Source organism: Pleurodeles waltl, chromosome 6 (genome assembly GCF_031143425.1).
Source record: "Pleurodeles waltl isolate 20211129_DDA chromosome 6, aPleWal1.hap1.20221129, whole genome shotgun sequence".
In the NCBI taxonomy this organism is placed as follows: Eukaryota; Metazoa; Chordata; class Amphibia; order Caudata; family Salamandridae; genus Pleurodeles; species Pleurodeles waltl.
In genome coordinates, this window is record NC_090445.1 from 1,607,556,756 (window position 1) to 1,607,577,822 (window position 21,067).

Consider the following 21,067-nt stretch of genomic DNA (forward strand, 5'->3'; position numbering starts at 1 on the left):
TTTTAGCTTACTCCACCAAGGCAAGGCTGCAAAAGCAGTGTTATTTGCTGAAATGATAGAGGTTTGCAAGGCAGTGTAATTTTCTACAGAGACCTGGAAGTCTACCCACACCTTCAAAAAGTATTACTGCCTTGTGGTCCAGATGATATCTGACATGGAATAAGCAATACCAGACAGTCTATTTCTGTGAGTCTCTTTGACTTAACATATCATATCTATACTGCTTTGGTAATAGTTGGATGAGCATGTGAAATTATTATAGATCTAATGTTCGAGAAGAAGAATTTCCTTTCCTGTTCCTACAATTCTCCAACATTCTTTCCCCCTCAACTCCCCAACTATGTGCTTTGTGTAGGTATTGCTTGACTATCTGCAAAACTTTTAAAACAGTTCAGCCTCTGTTCATAGCTGGACCTCTATCACTCCACCGTATTGGCCAGATGTGCAGGAACACATGAAGTGGATCACTTTCATATAGTTTATGGCACTTTCCAATGTTTTTGCATAATGAAACACTGCAGTCTTAACATAGACTACTACACATTTCCAGCCCGATGCTGAAATTCAGTCATGTAAATCAGTTAAAGATATCATAGTTGGGGACCTATGGATACAAGTGAGTAACTTTCTTCCCTCTAACAGTGATGAGTTTGAAATGAATCTTCAGTGAAATCATCCTACCATAATTACCGCCTCTCATTCACAAAAGATATATTCCATGATCCAATCAAAAACTAGGTAAATACTTGATTTATAAAAACGAATTCCCTTCCAGCTGGCTGTCAATTTCATCCCAAAAGTCTTCATTCTTTCTTCAGAAAGTTAACAGATAAAGCATTTGCCATCCAACTGCAGCAACAAATTAACACCTGTTACATTAAATGTACAAAGTATAGTTAGGACCACTTTCTGTGGCGCCAAGTGATAAATTGTTGCAGGTCTTAGATAATGCCCAGCTATTCGGAGACCTTGGCAAAACCCTTTTCCTGAGCATCTTTGATCTGTTAACAGCCTGCAGAACGGTTAACTATCCTTGCTAGATGCCTTTCAAATATACATGTGTTTAGATACCTCCTCTCTTGTTTACATATTACCTCTGCAACAGATGTGATCATGTCCAGATGGCAACCTCGAGTCCTGGCAGAGTGCATTGTAGCATAGCACAAAGCTGAATGCTTTATCCCAGTGGCTTTTTAACCTGCGGTCCAAGAATTATTGGGGTTTGCGAGCCTCCTCAGGAGCGTCCATGCTGTTTTACAAAAATGAAATATTAAAATTAATCCATTAAAATGTTTAAGATGTATACAAATAAAGATGCAAAACTGAAATGTTATGTTTTGATTTTGAGGTTTGAGCATTTGTTTGGTTATACTTGTGTTTCTGCATTGTATTGCGGTACAAAGCATAAAATTTGCTTAGGTCATAAGTCCACAGCATCCAGTAATTACTCATTGGGGATCCGTGGATTCCAGTAATGATTCAGTGAGGATTCACAGTAGTCAAAAGGTTAGGAACAGCAGCTTTATTCCATTGTCTGTCTACAAATGGTATCTCCTAGAAAAAAAGCTCAATTTGCAGCATGGTGAATTCTGATGTCACACTTCTGCATGAAAGTGTCGACAAGCAGGGATATCAAGTGATTCAGTCAGCCTCACCTTTCTGGATGTAGACCGCTTTAGTTTAATTGAAACTCCACCCAGAATAGTTTAGTACCCATTCCTTAGAGCTCAAACAAGCACCTTCCTCTTCATGGGTGACAGTAATGAAACTATATGAAAGCAGAGAACAAGTGGTTCATAATGCAGGGATTCACCATTAGCAGCCTCTTCCTTCAGGACCCAAATCAGCAAAATATTCAGACTTTGATGTTGGCTAGATTTTCCCTGCAGAGTTAAACCTTACATTTGCAGTGTGAATTTCAGGCCCACAGTACAAGCCTTGTTCTTCCCCACTTGACATTGTCAGTGCAGGGGTAGTTTATTTCTAGTTCAGGCTTGACTCCGTTGAAGAACAATTTACATAGTCAAGATCTGCATTATCACACAGCAATACCTACCAGCTCACTAACCTAGCCAGTGAAAAGTGTTTACCATCTCAAGTGGCCAACACGTTGAGGATTGATATCACTAGATTGTAAATGAAGGTTCAAAAGAGTAAAGAAGAGATTAGCCTTTTCAACATATCTGTACTGGATCTGAAATAACACCTTAATGTCCTTCATCTCCCCTTGGCTTGAAAAAAGAACCAATACATCATCTTTTCAAAGCTCTTTACACAGATCCAGAACATGTGGCCTTGGGCCATTCATTACCACATTGAGCTCCTGACTGAGCACCTTCTGATGGGTGAATGACCTTGCAGACCTGGTATGCAGGATGTACCAAGTCCACGAATGGGAGATGAATACCCAGGTTCTTCAAAAGTACTTTCACCAGTGGGACTCTCCCACCATCAATCTGTTTCATTGCGCAAAATTCCAGAAATTGCATCCTTGCCCATGGACTGCAGGGACAGTGCTCTATGGATGATCTGTATATTTGCTTAATCTTTTTGTCCACTAATTCCGACCCCGTGTGTGGTGCACAAAGAGGCACGTTTTGACAATTCTTATCCTAATGGCACCAACGTGGGCGAGGCAACCTTGGCACCCCATGCTTCTAGAGATGTCTGTAGATCTACATGATAAAATACCGGATTGTCTGATTAAGCATTAGGGCCCGCTTAGGTTCCCAGACTTCAGTCCACTGATTCTAGCCATCTGGCTCCTGAGGCCCTAGTATGGTTACTTGAAACTTCCAGAGGAGTTTGTGCAAATATTGAGTACTCCTACCACTCACCTTTTATGCAGCTAGGAGGAAAGGTTTGCCCTCTATTACTGTACTACACATGGAACACTCTGACGTCTATGCTCAGGAGCTAATCAGTTGATTGTGGAATTTACAGCCTGCTGGATTAACATACAGTTCTGTCAATTTACACCTAGATGCATTATCAGCTATATTCAGATTAGAGAGTATTTGTCCATCCCTTAAGATTCTTGTTATTGTGGCATTTATGGAGGGAGTTGTGCATTCAAGGTCAGCTCCAGCACCCACTTGGAACTTCAGTGTAATTCTCATCAGACTTATGGGTCCTCCTTTCAAACTTGTACACTTCTGTGACATGCAGTTGTTGGAAGGCAGTTTGTCTAATCATGATCAAATATGAGTGTCAGTAAATTTCAGGCTATAAAGGAACCATTCATTCAAGTTCAAAGTAATTGGGTGGCCTTGAGAACAAATAAAAAAATTCTAGTCACAGTGTTTTTCCTTTCTCGCATTAAAAGAACTGTTGATTTACCTATTGTTTTTCTACACCCACAATCTTTGGCAGAACGAGCATTACACACTTTAGATGTCAAGAGGACACTCACGTATATGTATCTTGGACATAACCAATTCCGTCTGCAAGACAAACTATCTGTTTGTGGCTTTTTTTGAGTCTCTCATAGGAAACCCCAGTTTGAAGACTGGGATGGGCCAGATGAATTGTTTAATAGATACAAACAGGCTGTACCAAGGGTCAGTGTTCACTACACATACCACCCAAGGCACATTTGGCTTGCAGAGTATGCAGTGTATATGTATCTACTGCCACACGTTAAAAATGGAAAATACTACTTGCACTGTAACCATCTTTTCATATTGTTTAGTGCTGTAAAGATACAGGTACCCACTTTTCCTTGGAAGGTGGTGGTGATCACACGTCTTCCCCATGGTTCTGTTCCATGTTGCATAACATATATTATTCTGTTTTCAGCACTTCACTCAACTGTCCCTACTCACTAACTAAGCAGAAAGCAATCTGAGTTGCAGTGTTTGTCTTGGTGCATTGTGGGCTAAGGTAGAGTTACCACAGATCTTGTGACTCAAAAATAACTTGGAAGAAAAGCAACATGCAAACATCCGTACCCAACATTAGATGGCAGGAGTATGCAAACCATGTGAATCTAAAGCAGTACACCACATGAACAGATGGTTACATGGTAACATTTTCGTTACCGTATGCTTTACTGACTCTGGATTTGGGACAGTGTTTTTCAAAAAGTCTTAAATTGCAGATGTTTTAAAGTTATCTGTCAAGGGATCTTTGGTAATATTCATAAATACTCAATTGTGCCGCCTATGCGTGCATCCCCGGAACACTTTTAAAAACAGAGAGAAGAACTATCCAACAGATCGAAAAATTTAAATGCTGATAAACAGGCAATGTTTGCTTAACATTTATGCACTTTTAAAAACTGAGGAGATTAATAATTAAAAATCCAATGTAAAATTACATTCTGTTGGATACTTTTAACTGTAGTTTCCTCACCTTAGAATATCCCCCAAGGTGCAGACTGGATCCAGAGAGAATTTTGTAGCAGTTCTTCAGTGTGCTAGTAGGCTGCATGTGCAGCTCTGCACTGACTTTATAGTGTCCTGGAAGATATCAGTTCCTTTCTTTACATGCCTTCTGGTGCAGACCCGGAGCTCCACTCACTCCCCTTGTCAGTCTTCCAGCAACTCTTAAAACCTACATTTAAATAGTGTGCTAGGGAACAGTGTCCCTACAGAAAACAACAGGATTCAAGTCGTGCTGCGACAAGACGAGTAAAGTGAATCCGATTTCATTTCCAACAAATCCAAACAGATTGATGCCTATGGCAAACAAGTGCTTATTTCTGCCAGCCTGCCATTAAGATCCATGAATGCGTGTAGTTTGTCTTTTGGGCCGTTATGCACATTCCCTTTGGGCTATGGTGAGATCTTGCAGCTGACCCAAAGGATCTTACGGCCTCTTTGGCTCATACGATCCAGGACTGGCAGGATGCAGAGAAGTATGTCACCCATTCAGGCTTGGATACCACAGACTGCATTAGCAGGGCAGTCAACACCAGTATTGAGCATCCTAGACATGTCTCGGGGAGATCTATATTTTCTACTGATGTGCAGGCATTGATAATGGATATGACCTTAGGAGGGTCTCATCTCTTTGGAGAGAAGATTAACTCAGCTCTGGAATGCTTTAAAGATTCTCAGACCTACACTCTGCAAAGCAATTTTGACACCTTTTGTGAAACTTTTGGAACTATTTTTGGGGTCTGACATATAGCCAGAGGCGGCCTTGGCAGCAAAGATCGCAGTAGACGGCTCTGTCCTGTGTGGACTGTGGATGCAGAAACAGCAAACAGCACACAGGCCAGCAGGGGCACCCTTCCTCCGACTTCTGTTCCCCTGCTGCAGTGCCCAACAAACAAATTAGGTTTGTCCTCCACGGCTGATATACACACAGTGGTGGGCACAACCTAACACTTCACTCCCAATTGGCTCTCCATTACGTCTGACATATGGGTCTTGCAAAAGGCCTACACCATACTCTTTCTCTACCCTCTCCTCCACCAATGTTCTCCTGCTCACAATGAATTTAAGACAATCTGTCCATCCCACTGAGGGTCTATTCCTCTTGGCCCCAAAGGGTGCTGTGGAGAGTGCTCCAGACTGAGAAGAGCGAGCGTTGTTATTCCTGCTATTTCTTCTGGTGAGGGTGGTTTCTTGGGCTCTTAGCGGTATGCATGCCCAGATTGAAGGCTGCTTTTCCGATACCATCTAGATTTTGAAATAGATAACTCAAGATTGTCAGTGGTGGCTGATGGATCACAGTCTGTCCTGCGCCAGGCCACTCTTCCTTTCCCACTGAGAACGGACAGTGGTGGCGAACACATCATTGCTAGGTTTTGGGGGTCTTCTTGCAGAGGTGGACAACAGAGGCCTCTGGTCTCCTGTGGAGGATGTCAAATTACTAGAGCTACAAACCACTTATCTGTCTCTGAAGGTCTTCCTGTCATCCATCAAGGGGTGGCTGGTGCGAGTTCTCATAGGCAGTACAATTGCTGTGTGGTACTGCACCAAGTAGGGCGTAGTGGGGTCCTGTGCCAAGAAGGTTTGCGTTTCTGGGGGTTGCTAGAGCATCAGGGTGAATCCTTGTGTATTCCTATTGATTTTGTTTTCTGAGGAGAGACGAGCGCTTTTCTCCAAGGATTTTGAGGGGAAAATGTCACTATCATTGTTGGGCTTGGGTCTGAGAGTCTCCAGCAGCATACATCAGGATCGAGCATGGGCCATAGAGGAGATATGCTCTTACCTAAGCCCATATGACCTGTCCTCTGCCATTTCAGATAGGGTTCTTCGTGGTCCCATATTTTCACCAAGCACCCTCAGTGTTCCACTCCAAGGCCCTCTGTTCTTGATACTCTGCGGTATGCCTGGCAACAAACTGTGTATGGCTGTCTCATAGACTTGACGTAAAAATGTAACCTAGTTCTTTCACATGGGTACGGGCCTGATTTAGAGTGCTGAGGACCTGCTTTGCTCTGTCAGGGAGACAGAGTAAAAACTCTGTCACCCTGAGTGCCTGTTCTGCACATTTAGAATGTCCATCGGGCATGTGGACATCTCTAGCAATTGGCAAGCAACCACTGTAACAGCAGTTCTGGTCAGTGTGGAAAAAGATTAATGGATGGTCCCGCCAAACATGAAGTCTCGCCATCCAACGTATTATTTTTTTTTCCAGTTTAAAAAAAAAAAAAAAACTAATGCCCCCACTGCATGGCAGTTTTCTCCCGTGCTGTGTGGGTCATTTAAACCTGTTCACTGTCCCTTACCACCAGGTGTTTCCACAGAAGTAAAGGAGAGTGAAAATCTGCTACCTGACTTCCCACTCCAAATTGGGTGGGTGGTTGAATTTCCAAAACTTCAAAAGCCTGTACACCATTGGGCCGTTGGAGGTGTATGACATTGACAATGCCAGAAAAGGCTCAGTGGCTGACCTACTTAAGGTGCACCCGAATGTAAATCGGGTAGGCAGACTGACAGTTTGGCAGAAAAGGTATGCTATTTCTGTTATGACTTAGTACCCTATCTGCCAAACTCTAAATCAGGCCCATGGTGTAGTTAGTTCATCAAAGATAAATACAACTTGATGGCTTGAAATGCCAGATGCCTGCTATCGTAGTACTTCACTTTCAGGGTGTACAGTAGAAAAAATGTGGGGTATTCCTCTATCCATTAGCATTGGGCAATTTTCTGCCCTCAAGGGAAACATTGGGCGCCTGATTACGACCTTGGTGGAAAGGATACTCCATCACAAATGTGACTAATATCCTTCTTTTTGTTTTACGTGTTCCATAGGCTATAATGGAACTTTTAATATGGTGGACGGGATATCTGTTACGTTTTGACGGAGTATCCCATCCGCCAAGGTTGTAATCAGGCCCTAGGTCTTTAAAACTCTGGCAGGTTAACTTTGCTTCTGAAGACATATTGTAATCTTTTGTTGATTTTTTTCGAAGGATGACGGTCTATGGAAACCGTTATCTGATAAAATCCTTTTTAGGTTTCGCCTGCTTGTGAATTCTCTTGTAAGTGTGTGTGGGGTGGGGGGGAGGGGGGGTCTGAAAAAGGGCATGTGATAGAGACTTCTAGTTGCAGATTCCTTACCTTAGAATTTTACCCCAGGCGTCAGACTAGATCCGGAAATTTTTTCTTCTGGCAATACCCTTGGGCGTTGGTAGGTGGCGTCGGTCGACTCCGCGGGCGTCATTGGCTTTGACGTTGCCGTGATGACGTCCGGAGTAGTACATAGACGCCACCTCATCGCAGTGACGTCAGTTCTTTTCTTTCCGCGCCACGCGCTGAACTGGAGAGAGCTACCTTGGTCCCTTCTTGCCCAAGTTCAACTGTTTTGTCATTTTTTGGGTAGTTTTTGGTGCGGTGATGTCCTCGAAGACCGGTTTCAAGCCGTGCGAGATCTGTCGTTGCATAATGTCTGTGACGGATCTGCATCGGGTCTGTTTGTGGCGCTTGGAGCGCAACCACGACCACAAGTTGTGCTCCGAGTGCTAGGCCATGCACCCAAGGCATTGAGGGACCGGTCCCTCAAGCTTATGGCGGCCTGGCGCTCGACTCTACATAGGTCCCAGTCCCGCTCAAGGGGAAGGTCTTGAGACCGTTTGCAGAGCCACCACCATTCTTCTTCCTCCAAGTCTTCAGCCACAGGTAAGAAGAAGTCAAAGTGGTCCCGTCACCCTTCAACTTCACCCCGTCGCTCAGCTGATGCGACGCAGGAGGAACGTCGATGCTTGAGGCCTCTGACTTCAGAGCCTGCCTCTGGGTTCGCTGCACGCTTCCTCTAATTTCTGGGAGCCAGAGCGACCCCTGCCCATTTAAAGGAGGTTTATGAGGCCATGCCCCTCATTTTTGGGCAGGCCAACCCGGATACAGAGCCTTCGGGCCCCAGTGGTTCAGTCGAGGGGCTTTCGGGTTCCGTGCTGGTGGCTTTGGCCACCAAAGCCCCGTTCGGATCTGCTCGCAGTCATACCACTGAGACCTTCCCCGGCGCCAGTTTGTCGGTGCTCCTGATGACGGTGGTGCCCACCAGCGACGTTGACCCAATCCTTATCCCCGACGATTCAGAGTTGGAACAGCGTCAGCCGCCTCTGTCTTCAGTGGGGCCAATTCATCCTAGGTTGGATTTGGACCCTTTTCCTTATGGGTACGAATTCAGGAAAGGATTGGAGGGGTCCCTGGACCCTTATGGATACCAGGATGGCCCAGCTTTGGAGTGGGCACAGGAATCCGGTGAGGCAAGTGGACACAACACTGCTCCAGATGCCGGCATGCCTCCTCCTACCGTGGTTACGGTGGAGTGAGCAACTTCTGCTTTGGTGGTCAGTAGGGCGGCTGAGGTCCTTGGCCTTGAGCTACCTACTGTACAGGTCAGGTCTAATCTCCTGACAGAGGTGCTTCAGCCAGGGGCTTCCACATCTGAGCCCTTTTTGCCGTTCAATGAAGCCCACACCGATGTCCTTTTGGGTACTTGGTCCAAACCCAATACAGGGGCTCCTGTGAACAGGACTATCGCACACCGCCATCAGCCTGCCCCAAAAGACCTTAAGTTCCTGTCCCAACACTCCACGTCTGAGAGTCTTGTCATCCAGGCTTATTCTTTGTCAGGCAGATTCCCTTCCCCACCCCCAGATAGGGAATCAAAAAGGTTGGAACAGTTTGGGAAGATGTTTTCTTCCTCCAGCTCGCACTGCGGTCTGTGAACACTGCATGCCTTTTGGGCCACTGTAGCCACTTTGTGGGATACGGTAGTGCAGGTTCTGCTGCAGATACCGTAGGAGGCCTGTGCTATTGTCTCCCAAGCTGTCAACGATGGGAGAGATGCGAAGTTCTCGATCTGATGTGGGCTGAACACGACCGACTCTCTGGGCAGATCGGTTGCTACAATGGTGGCCTTGAGACACCACGCCTGGTTGCGTACTTCTGGTTTTTCATGGGATGTCCAACAGTCTCTTATGGACATGCCCTTTGATGGCTCCTGTTTCTTTGGAGACAAAGCGGACTCTGCCTTGGAGAGATTCAAGGTCTCCTGGGCTGCGGCAGCTCCTAGCAGCTCTGTGCTTTGGCGTGGAAAGTCGTTAAAGGAAACTGACGTCACTGCACTGAGGCGGTGTCTATGTACTACTCCCGACGTTATCATGGCGACTATGCCAGCGACGCCCGTGGAGTCGACCAACAACACCTACTGATGCGCAAGGGTATTGCTCGAAGAAAAAATCTCCGGATCCAGTCTGACGCCTGGGGGAAAATTCTAAGGTAAGGAACCTGCAACTAGAATGTCTCTACCAGATATTTCGTTACCGAAGGTAAGTAACTTATACTTACAGCCTGATCTTACTTCCCGTTTGTTGGCCTGCTTGTCACTCTATTTTCCTTCCCTCTTTCTGGCTGTAGCTTATTTGCTCTTGGTTTCTTTTTTTGTGTTTATCCTTTCTGTAGAGCCTGCACCAAGTACTTCTTCCTTTTGAAGTTTCCATCTGCTTTTTTTTCATGGACCTACTTTATTTGTGATCAAGCTTGGGTGTCAATGAATTGTCATTTGTGCAGATATTTTTATTATTATTTTTATTTTATTTTTTATAACACATCCATTGTTTTTTATTCTGTATCGACTTCCTTTTCTCTACCACGCTCACAGATTTCAGTGTTCGAATTATTTTTCAACAATAAGCTTCCTGGATGACTGCATGTAATTTGTGCAACTGTGCCTTTTTCGGAACACATCCATTCTGTTACCTAGCTTTCGGACTTCATTTTATTTCTACTCGCAGATTTCAGTATAGATCAGCAGCTGTTTTGTCATACGTCTGTTGCGTATCAATGACATCAATCGTATCTCAGTGCATTTGCCGGGAGACGTCAATTGAAAAAATAAATGTCTGAAAATAGCTTTCATTACCTCAAGTATATATTTAGTTGTACAAGTTAGTGTGTGTTTATAATAAATATAGTTTTCGTTTTTCAAATAAAAAAACGCAAGCTGTACAATAAGTACTTTGAGTGTTATTGTTATATACCCAAAATGTGCATTCATCACATACAGCACCTACACTAAGCACACCATACGGTACTCTAGTTCAATGCCATATAAAACTCGGGTACTAGAATGGGGTTCTGGGTTCCCAGTAAACAAAAATTGACAACCTATTCAACAGACCTCACACTCACTACTAAGTTACTTAATTTTATTACAGACATTACAACTGCCTTCGTCAGCATTTGTAAAACATGTTGTACAACAGCATGGTCTGCAGTAAAACATTGCTATATAAAGCATTACCAAATTTCCTCATTTGTTTCAGAGAATATTATTGACTAAATTAGTGCTTTCATAAATACATATTTATGTTGACCTGAAGCATTTATGCTAGTCCTTTCAGGTACCTGCTTCGACAGCAAAGGTATTGATATGAACGGTACAGTTAAGTTTAGCATGATTCTTTTACGTGGCAAGCTAGTGATGCAGTGTTTTTTGGAGGCTCCTTAGTACATCTTTTTGGTGGTGACAAGTAGAGTTTAGCATGACACGTCTTAAACTGCATAACTTTCTTATCAGTTGTAATGTTTCGGGCACCACCATTAACACACCTCCCTCAGACTTCTGAATTTGAGTAGATAGTTTTGTCAGGCACGGCACAGTTTCATGGTGATCTCTTAGAAAAAATCCAAAGTAGATATTTCAGTATTTTCTACGAACTTTAGATATTTTTAGGATTTGACACAGATTATGTGCGGTCTGTTCTTTTGAAAGCCTTATCTTTGTTTGCATTATTAATCAGTAACTTGCACATATCTTCCTGGCTCTATAATTTAATCTTCTTGCATCCTTTCATCTTTTTTTTTTCTTTTTTTTCTTTTTTTTTCTTCTGTCAAGATGTAATGGAGAATTTCTTGTTTTCTGATGTTTTTCAAATACCTTGTGTGCAGTCTCCCCTCATTAGTAGTTCTTATTTTTCTTTTCTCTCTGATCACCAATTCTCAGTGCTTGAAAGCTATTATCTGCACTACTGTTTTTAAAATAATGAGATAATTTAATACATAAAAACTATACTGAAGTTTTTCCGGTAGTCTTACCTTGCATCTGTATCTTATTCCATGATTACTAGTATGTCAGTGTTTGCATAAACCCCTGTTTCTGCAAGGGCCAGATTCATGAGTTGGGTGGTACTTAACACACCGAGTAATTGCTAGATGTGTTAACTACCTCATCTTATGTTAAATTTAGTCAGGACAAACCTGGCGAGATTTAATAGGGTTAAAGTGTACTATATTCACGTATCATGCGTTAAACTTCAAAATCCACCTGGTAATCCCCAAAACTCATAATAGGTTCTATTTATCGCACTTGATAAATTACTCCGGTATACTGGCATATATGAGATGTGATTGAGATACATATATATATATATATATATATATATATATATATATATATATATACATGTGTATATATATATATGTGTGTATGTATATATGTGTGTGTATGTGTATGTATATATATATATATATATATATATATATATATATATATATATATATATATATATATATATATGTGTGTGTATATGTCTTTGCACATCTTAGTTATTTTGTTGCTGTCAGGGTGTACTCTTAGCTCCCACTCCATGTGGCTTCACATCTGAAAAGGAGATCTGCTTGCTAGTCTACTCCGTGTTCATGAATATTACTGAAAAACCCTTGAAAGAAGAAAGCGTTGCTTTTTTATAACACTAGTTCTCTGTCAAGGGTATCTTCATTTAAATGCATAAACCACCCACCTTCCTATTCGTGAAGTCACAGGAATGGCTGCAAATGTTTGGTCAAAAGAACTCATGATTTGTTTTAATCAACTTGTCAACATGATCTGGAGGACTGTCACTGCGCCATGTGCTGAGATTGTGGTGGCCCAACTGCAACCGTAAAGTGGCAGGACAGTTTTTCCTCTTTGCTAGGCTGTGTACCTATGCTAAAACTTGTTACATTTTTCCTCACTTCTGAAAAGGGAAACAGATTAAATGTTTTTGACCATCATAGCTGCTGTATGTATTCTAACCCGAATTTAAGTTTATATTGGGGTTTATGATGGTTTTACTCCTTAGTTCTTTTTTTAAAAAGAGCAAAACTGTAAAACAAACGTTTCCTTTTTATATACATTTCACTGTACTGATTTATTGGATAGTTTTATTCTTTGCTTTTAAGTGTTCTATTATCCTGTGTGTGGGCGCAACAATTCGCTGTTAATTAATTTAATGAAGCTTCCCTTAGCAAAGAACAAGTGTTAAAGGAAAGTACAATTTTCTTTTCCTTTTTGACATGTTTCTCCTACTCTGTTTCAGTTTCTGCACCTACATCCTTTGAAGGTCCTTTTGGCAAGGTAATACACCAGGTGAAAGCGGTCATCGACACTCCTCGATTTTCAAAGGACTATAAATGCAACAAGCTCTTTTATATCTTGAGTCCACTCAACCTAAATGACATCACAGACATAGAGGTAAGAGCATCTTTATTTCTCGGGGTGGAGGGTTATTTTGGTTTGTTTCTAGGATGGGGCATGGCTATCTGGGTTATTAATGTTACTGTCGACCCCTGATTCTCCATTTGCTGTCACTCTTCGGCAGCTTTAGGAGGGAGGGTGGCGGGCCGGACACACTCTCACACACACACACACACACACACACACACACACACACACACACACACTCACACACTCACTCTCTCACTCTCTTTCACACACTCTTTCACACACAGACACGCACGCACATCCATTAACACTCATACCATTCAAACATGCATGCACACACCAAACATTCATTTTAAAACATCACACACACTCATTCTTTCACACACGCACACACATCCATTAACAACATTCATACCATTCAATCATGCACGCATGCACCAAACATTAATCTAAAAAAATCGCACACATTCTTTCACACACATACGCACGCACATCCATTAACAACACTCATAACACTCAAGCATGCACGCACCAAACATTCAATTTAAAACATCATACACACATACACACACACACACACACACACACACACTCACACTCACACTCACTTACCTTCAGCTTCCAGGTCCCAGGAGGGTTAGGACTGCTGCCTTCCCCCTTGGCTGACCCTAGGTCAGCCAATGGGGGAAGTCAGCAGTCCCAGCCTCGTCACAGAGTGGGATGGGGTCAGTGAGACTGCTGACCCCACCCCACTCTGTGATGAAGTGTCACTGATTGACACTCGCCCTGGGCACTTCATGGCTTAAACCTGAAGCGCCCAGGGAGAGTGTCAATTGGTGACGCTTTCCTCGTCACCCAGGGGAGGGCCTCGAGGCACCTTTGCTGAGCCGAGGAGGTCACGCCCATAGGAGCTGTGACCTCTTCAGCCCAGCAAAGTTCAGCTCAGGCAGCCAGGAGTGTGCGCAAATCGCGCATGTCTGCTCCTGGCTGCCTGAGATGAACATGGAGAGTGTGTGTCAGGCTGACCTTTGTTCAGCCTGACACCTTCTTCATGAGGGGACAAAAGGTGGTATATATATATATATATATATATATACTTACTTAAAAAACAAAGGTTACAGGGACATTATAATTGAATTCTGAGTTTACTTGACCAAAACCGCAGACATTCAGCAGTTACAGATATTTCAAGTAACTAACTTGCGCCCTAAGGTAACTATAACTTGCGCACGCACCATGCACATTTTTGTCTTCAATAATTTGACTTGTAATGTTTCATTTATATTTTTAATTACTTTATATAAGTTTTCCTGAGTGCTGTAATTTCTGGGGTGATTAGCAGTACATGATGAGGGCACGAGTTATAGTGACCTTAGGGTGCGAGGTATAGTTACTTGAAATAACGAACTATAACTTTTTCATTTCTCTGGTTTTGTGCGAGTAAATTCAGCACCTAACTATAACATCCCTGTAACCTTTGGTTTTTTTAAGTTCATTTCTGTGTTGTTTTTTTTCTTTTTTTTTTATTCGGCTTCCTACTTATAACATCCCTAAAACTTTTTTTTTCAGTACATTTTTTAGTTTTTTTTACGTAAAGTAATTTTCATTACTGTATGTTAATCCAACCACCACTGTGCACCGCAAACCCACCTAACCACCCAACCCTGCGCTGCGGACAGCCTTTTGCCATGTGAGGCAGGAGTTGGACGCAGGGCCTGTATCTCTGGGTGTGGGAATAGGTGTGAGAGGGTGTATCTGGGTGTTCGAGTTGGTCTGAGTGTCTGGGTATGGGAGTGAGTGTGAGAGGGTCTATGTGGATGTGAGTTGGTCTGAGTATGTCTGGGTGTGAGCGTAAGTGTAAGGGGGTGTCTCAGTGTGAAAGGGTCTCTTGAGTGGGTGTGTGTGAGTCTGAGTGTATGTGTGAGTCTGAGTGGGTCTGAGTGCTTGAGTCTCAGTGGATTTGTAAGTGGGTGTATAAGTCTCTGAGTGGGTCTGTGAGTAGGTGCATGAGTGAGTGCGTCTGTGAGTGAGTGTGCGAGTGTCAGTTTGAATGTAGCTATGTGAGCCTCGCTGGGGCTAAATTGTAGAGTTGGGGGAGTGGGCCACACAGCACCCCTTGTGGAGCCTACAATGGCCCTGGGGACCTCCACCACCTGGGGCCGGCTCCTAATTTGTTCCAGGGTGCTTTGACATCTCCAACTAAGTCACAATAAACACTCCATTTGGATGAAGTGAGAGCTGTCACACAGCTCTCACTTCATGCAGTAGAAGGTTTTCTCTGTTTCCCTGCCCGCGGAGATGCAGGCAGGGAAACAGAGGAAGCATTGTTCTTACAGAGGGGGAGCTGCTTTAGCAACTCCCTTGCTGTGACAGCAATGCTGGCTACCCCAGGACGTGGGAAGCCGGCTGGGACCGCGGGGGCCTTCAGGCTCCCCCTGCAGTCCCCAACATTGTCACTGGGTGCCCTGGGGGGCAACCAGGTCACATGGCTGTGGGATGGGGATGTCCCCGGGGCTAAGATCGTCCATGTGACCCCTTCCCCCCCCCCCCATTAAAAAAAAAAATATATATATATTTAGCCCGGGCCCCTGGGGTTGGGTTCCCAAGGGATGAGATTGACTTGTGGGCAGCCAAGCCTCCCCGCCCGCACCCGTTAAAAAAATAAAATAAAAAATCATTAGTCCAGGCCCAGGGGATCTGAGCTCAGCCTTCGGAGGACGAGAGGCCCCCATCCTTAAAAAAAAAAAAAAAAAAAGTTTGGAACGCACCCCAGAGAATGGGGACCCCGGGGAGAGATCAGCAGATCGGCCTGGGAAAGGAGGGCGTGCGTCTCCCCTTCCACCCTCAAAAAAATACATTTCAGAAGGTAGGCCCCAGGAGCTGTGGTCTTTGGGGCTGAAATCGGCCGGGGAAGTGGGGCATGCAGATCTGTGGCCAACTACTGCTGTGCATGGCAAAGGCTGTGCGCAACGTGGGGTTAGGTGGTTAAGGGTGTTGGCTGCAGGGAGTGGCCACAGGCCAGGCCCTGTGCCCAACCCCCGGTGTCCACGGCCCGATGGTTATAGGGGTTTCCCTCGACTGTGGTCAGGGTTGTGTGTATATAGGGGGTTGGCCACAGGCAAGGCCCTGTGGTCAACTACTGCTGCACAGGGCCAAAAGCTGTGCATAGTTGTGGTTGGATTAAACTATACTAATGAATTTTACTTTACGGGGAAAAAAAACATGGAAATGGACTGAAACGCCAAAGATTACAGGGACGTTATAGTTAAGGTTACATTTTAAACGTGCCAAACTATAGAAATTCACCTGTTTGTAGTCACTGGAGATAACTAACTATATCTCGTGCCCTCGCCATGACCTCCTAATTACCCCTCAAATTAAGGCACTCACGACATCTTGCTAACATTACTGACGATATCAATGTAATATTGTAGTCAAATTTTTGACAAACTGTGCATGGCACAGCTGTGAGTTATAGTTGACTTAGGGTACAACTATACAAGGTGAATTTCTATGGTTTGGTACATTGAAAATGTGAGCCTAACTTGAACGTCCCTGTAACCTTTGGTTTTTCAAGTGAAAAAATTATTATATTTATAGATATACATATATATACCAAAAGCTTCCATCTCCTAGCATGTTGTGTACTGTTTCGCCAGTGCTTTGTTTTTTGGCTCCAGATGATTGATTTTGTTTTTTCATCGTATGAATTAGATTTAACAGTATTGACAGTTTTATCATTGGCAACCTATTTGACTACATTTGTTCGTACTTAAGAGTGAAGATATTCCTTCCTTATTTGTCAGGTTTTCAGTATGCTGAAATAAAAAGGCAGCAATTGACCCATCTGGCATATGTATGGTATGTCGGCCCTCCTGGAATTAAGGGGGGGGAGGGTTATGGGGGATTGCAAGTTTTAGCAAAAGATAACCTGTAGGATATAAAAAGATGCAGAATAAATAAATCTGCCATAGAGGTTTACTGGAATTAGGATGAAGTGTGGAAAAGCAGCCTGGTAAATACCCTCATAGAGCAGTTCTAGAGATAGAAGGCAGTAACGGTCACCACCAGCGCTCTTGCTGATCTTCCTCAACATATTACAGATCAAACATAAAGGGTGAAGCCCTTTTTGCTAGGAATTCAATGTTTATCGAGTAATAACGTTTGTTACATCGGCGGACATATGCTCCCTTCCCCAGTTACTACAGGGGTGTATCATGACCACCATTCCTTATGAAGAACTAACCCAAAAACGTTAGGTTAAGACAGTCCAGGATCAGACTACAATATGTTTTTACATATTTGATTCACAATTTGGGAAATGTTGCATATGTGTGCTGGTATTTGATTTGATGTTCTTTACAGGGGTGCATGAACTGAAACATCTTTGGATCTTTAAAAAAAATATTGTAACTAGCCCTTTGTCTATGAATTTACTGCAGTAGTATGCCAACGCATCATAATTTCTTATAACTTTCTCTCTATCATTGTATTTTCAGGTTTTCCTCATACAAATAAATAAATCACGCATACTGAAATGTCTTTACAGTCTATATTTGATATGAACACAGTTTTTCTTGGGGAAAAAACCCTTCCCAGAAATCTGGGACAGCAAGGGGAATCCGTTACTGGACCTGAAGAAAGTCCGACTCTGTTGTAGGCAGAGTTGGCTGAAACATGTTCAAACAACTGATAGTGTGAGTCTCATAGTGACTTGAGTTCCATGGAACTTTGCTTTTAAATTTGTTTAAAACACTCTGTAAAATGGGCTACCATTTCTATAAGCAATTTTCTCTTAACTCTGTAACCCAATTATCACTTCAGGAACCTCCCTATAGTCCCTTAAACCTAATTTTTAGGTTTTTGAACAGAGTTAATAAAGGGTTTTTTACCAGGTTGCCATCGAGAATGAATACAGTGCTATGCAGCACTAAAGAGCAATACCCTTTACAAGTCATAGAATGTATCGATGTTGGGGGCTCACTCATCATTTGAGGTAATAACATGCCATGTCAATCCATTCAGTAGTCTTTAAAATCTGTAAAACATCAAAAGCTGTATCAAGTTACGATTATGCTAAAATGCAAATCTGCTGTACAACACTCAGCTTTGATGTTTAATTCAAAGACCTCAAATCTTCATACACCTTAACTTGACCTTCCAGCACAGAGGAACATAGTAACTGAGCTATGGCTGCCTCATGCTTGCGGAGTTCCAGCTCAGAAGCCTAGCAAGCAAAAAGATGAGCTCAATGGATTTTCCGTAAAAGGAAAGAATTTATCTTGAACTTGAGAAAGCATACTCAAAATCCTTCCATTAGAAAACCTATGAAACCAACTATAGATTCTTCAGATACTAATGTAATATTTTATACCCAAGTCATCTCCGGGTTCTCCTAATAACTTACTAGGAGGATGATATTATTTTATTTTTCTTTCATGTATTCCTTTGCTTAAACTGTTTCCCATCACCAGGTTTGGAATCTCTGATAGTTTAAAACCGCCAAATAAATATTGTTAGTGACAGGTGGTCCAGGAATAGTTTAACACATTCACCTCATTTAAGAGCACTCAAGCATTAACTAGTGAGGTGAATGCACAAAGTATTCTTACTCCCTTTAGAAGCCACCATAGCTAATGTTATTATCACACTTTGAATGTGAACAAGTCCCCGTATGCAGCTCTGATCTGCCTGCTGTTATAACCTCAAACGTCAAGATTTCCTATTGATTCATTCTCTGAATAACATCCCAGGCCCAAACACGCTTGCCAAATCAGAGGGTGTTTTTGAGTTTTTTTCTCCTAGGCCAGGGGTGGATTCAGTCATAATGCCACACTCCCCCAGAAAAGAAGAAATCTCTTGAACACCCTTTTTAGCTTATGGATTGAAGATTTTTTTTTTTTTTTTTGTGGATGAGCCACAACTTAAAAGCATTTACTGAATTCATCCAAAACATCAGGCATCAAAATGACATTTTTAAGCTCTTCCCTTCAAAAACTGTAAGAGCAAAATTTAAATTTCCACCTGTAGCCATGGCTCACCCTCCAGGGACAGTGCTGAGGGATGCCCCGCCAGCAACTTTAACTAAAAAGGCATAGAAGAGGAAACATTAGGAAGTGCCTGCGGTGTTCAGCATGGAAGCCAATGCAAAGTCAGCATCTGCTTAAAAAAAATGCATTCCAAATCTCTTGATTATTGCGCTCATCATCCTTACCCTTCAGCAGGAAATGAGATGTGAAAAGTCAGCTGTGGCAGACGTTCTGTCACCTTTCCTGCCAAAAAATATTCTAAAGACAAAATCGTGTCAGTTGGCAAGTACTATGTATGGGCTTCTCCTCGTCGACAGGCAACAATTGCCTATTTTTTCACACTGCCATAGACTTCTGGTCTTTGGAAACAAGGGTTGTACATGGCAGGAAGCTATGAATTTAGAGAATGGATGGCCAGCTGACCTTCACGTACCATCCTCTGCCTAGTAACAAATCAGACCACCTTTCTACCTATATTTTGGATGCAGAAGAATAAAACATTAATTTAGAAGACATCCTTTCGACAATCCTACACTGCCCACAATCCATAACACACGAGTTCAGCATATGCCAGGGTAGGAGCTCACTTTGCTACTGGAATCAAGATGCACCCTACAGAAGAGGCCCAGTTTGGTCGAAACCTGTCCTGGGTTTCTTGTGTTCTGCCTCAGAAGGGACCTGGCCTGGCACTGAAAGCTGGCCTGTTCATATTAGAGCAAGTCCAAAGGATTTGCATATGGCTGGTTCCTCTCCGAGGTGGTATAGTGGGCAACAACGATGGTCTGGAATGCTGCCCCAAGTAGTTAACAGTGGCTAAGATTAATTCACCCCTTTTACTATAGAGTGATGAGTGTTTATCACCATGAGCTCATTATGAGGCTGGTCTTACGGAAAATTAGGGTTACTATGATAAGCTCAGGGATTGGGAAGATTTTAAGACCCTCCTCAGGAGTGGGTAAAATCCCCGGGCAGATATTACCCTACAGAATACCAGCAGGCACACATTCAAGTGGACTAAATCATATCTTGCTGAAGGGTTCTTGTGCAAAACTGTTGAATCCAGCCAAATAACAGCCTATTCCTCTTCTCATTCAATCTACTTGGTAAACACGACATCTGCCAGCTTTGAGCTCAGGATCACAGAAAATTCAAGAGGTTTACTGTCGATAAACAATACCATTTTCTGTCCTTCCTTTCAGACTGGGTTTGGACCTTTAGGTATTTTACAAAGATTCTAAGAGTGAGGGTTACACATCTCCACTGTTGATCTATTTATGAATGACTGGCTTGTGAAGATAGTTAGCAAGATTTGCTTTTACAAAATCTTAAGTGTTTGCTCTTTTGCACAAGCTAAGCTTACAAGAAATCTCAACTTACTTGTAGTGGAATGTTTTGTTGTTTGCTAATTTTATTTAAGAATCAGTTGATGTCCCAGAGAAGTCTTTGCATACTTTAGCCATTGGAGTACTTAGGTTTTAGCTTAACAGAATGAAATATTTCTGATGGATACATCTACCTGTGTATTCCTCACTTTCTGAATACCCCCCAGTGCTCCAGCATTAAACAGAATTTATTTTGTCTCTAGCTCTCCACGTTGACGAGGACGATACAATGGCACGACTCCGCACAATACGGTCTGTCATCGGAGCCACAATAAATCCTCGCTGGCATTCTGACGTCAGTTCACTTTTTTCCGTGCCTTCAACGCATAATGTTTTTTCCTATCTCTCCACGTGGTTACACTGTTTCAAGGGAATCTCGATGTTGTTGTCCCCTTACACGACAATGTCGCCACCTAAGAAGTCAGGGTCAAACATTGTCTCGAGTATGGAGGCCACATGTCGGTTACATACCCACACAAAGTTTGTCTTTGGTTCCTTAGTTTGAATCATGATGTTGGGGGCTGCGCTTCATGTCAGAGCATGAATCCTAAAGCTTGGAAGGCGAGAGAAGCAAAATTGTTCTTGGCTAAGGTGAAAAAGGACAAGTGAGGCTGTCATAGATCCTGACCTCTAACAGAGTCCCCTTCTTATTGGTCCCTGAGGTCACTCAAGAAGAGACGACGCCATGGTTCACGGCGTCTTTCTTCTCAAAGTCAGTCCTCAGCCTCTGTCTCCTCCTCCGAAGTCGCCTAAAGGTTCCCCGACACATCT

At 43.0% G+C, this 21,067-nt stretch overlaps 1 protein-coding gene across 2 annotated transcripts in view; it reads left to right on the forward strand.

Moving 5' to 3' along the window:
- Positions 1-21,067, forward strand: part of ARRDC1 (arrestin domain containing 1) — a 499,552-nt gene that overhangs the window by 311,840 nt on the left and 166,645 nt on the right. For both annotated transcript variants that reach the window (XM_069241475.1, XM_069241474.1), the window contains one exon: positions 12,761-12,915. In XM_069241475.1, coding sequence (XP_069097576.1) covers positions 12,761-12,915 — 155 coding nt within the window. The remainder of the gene's footprint in view (positions 1-12,760; positions 12,916-21,067) is intronic.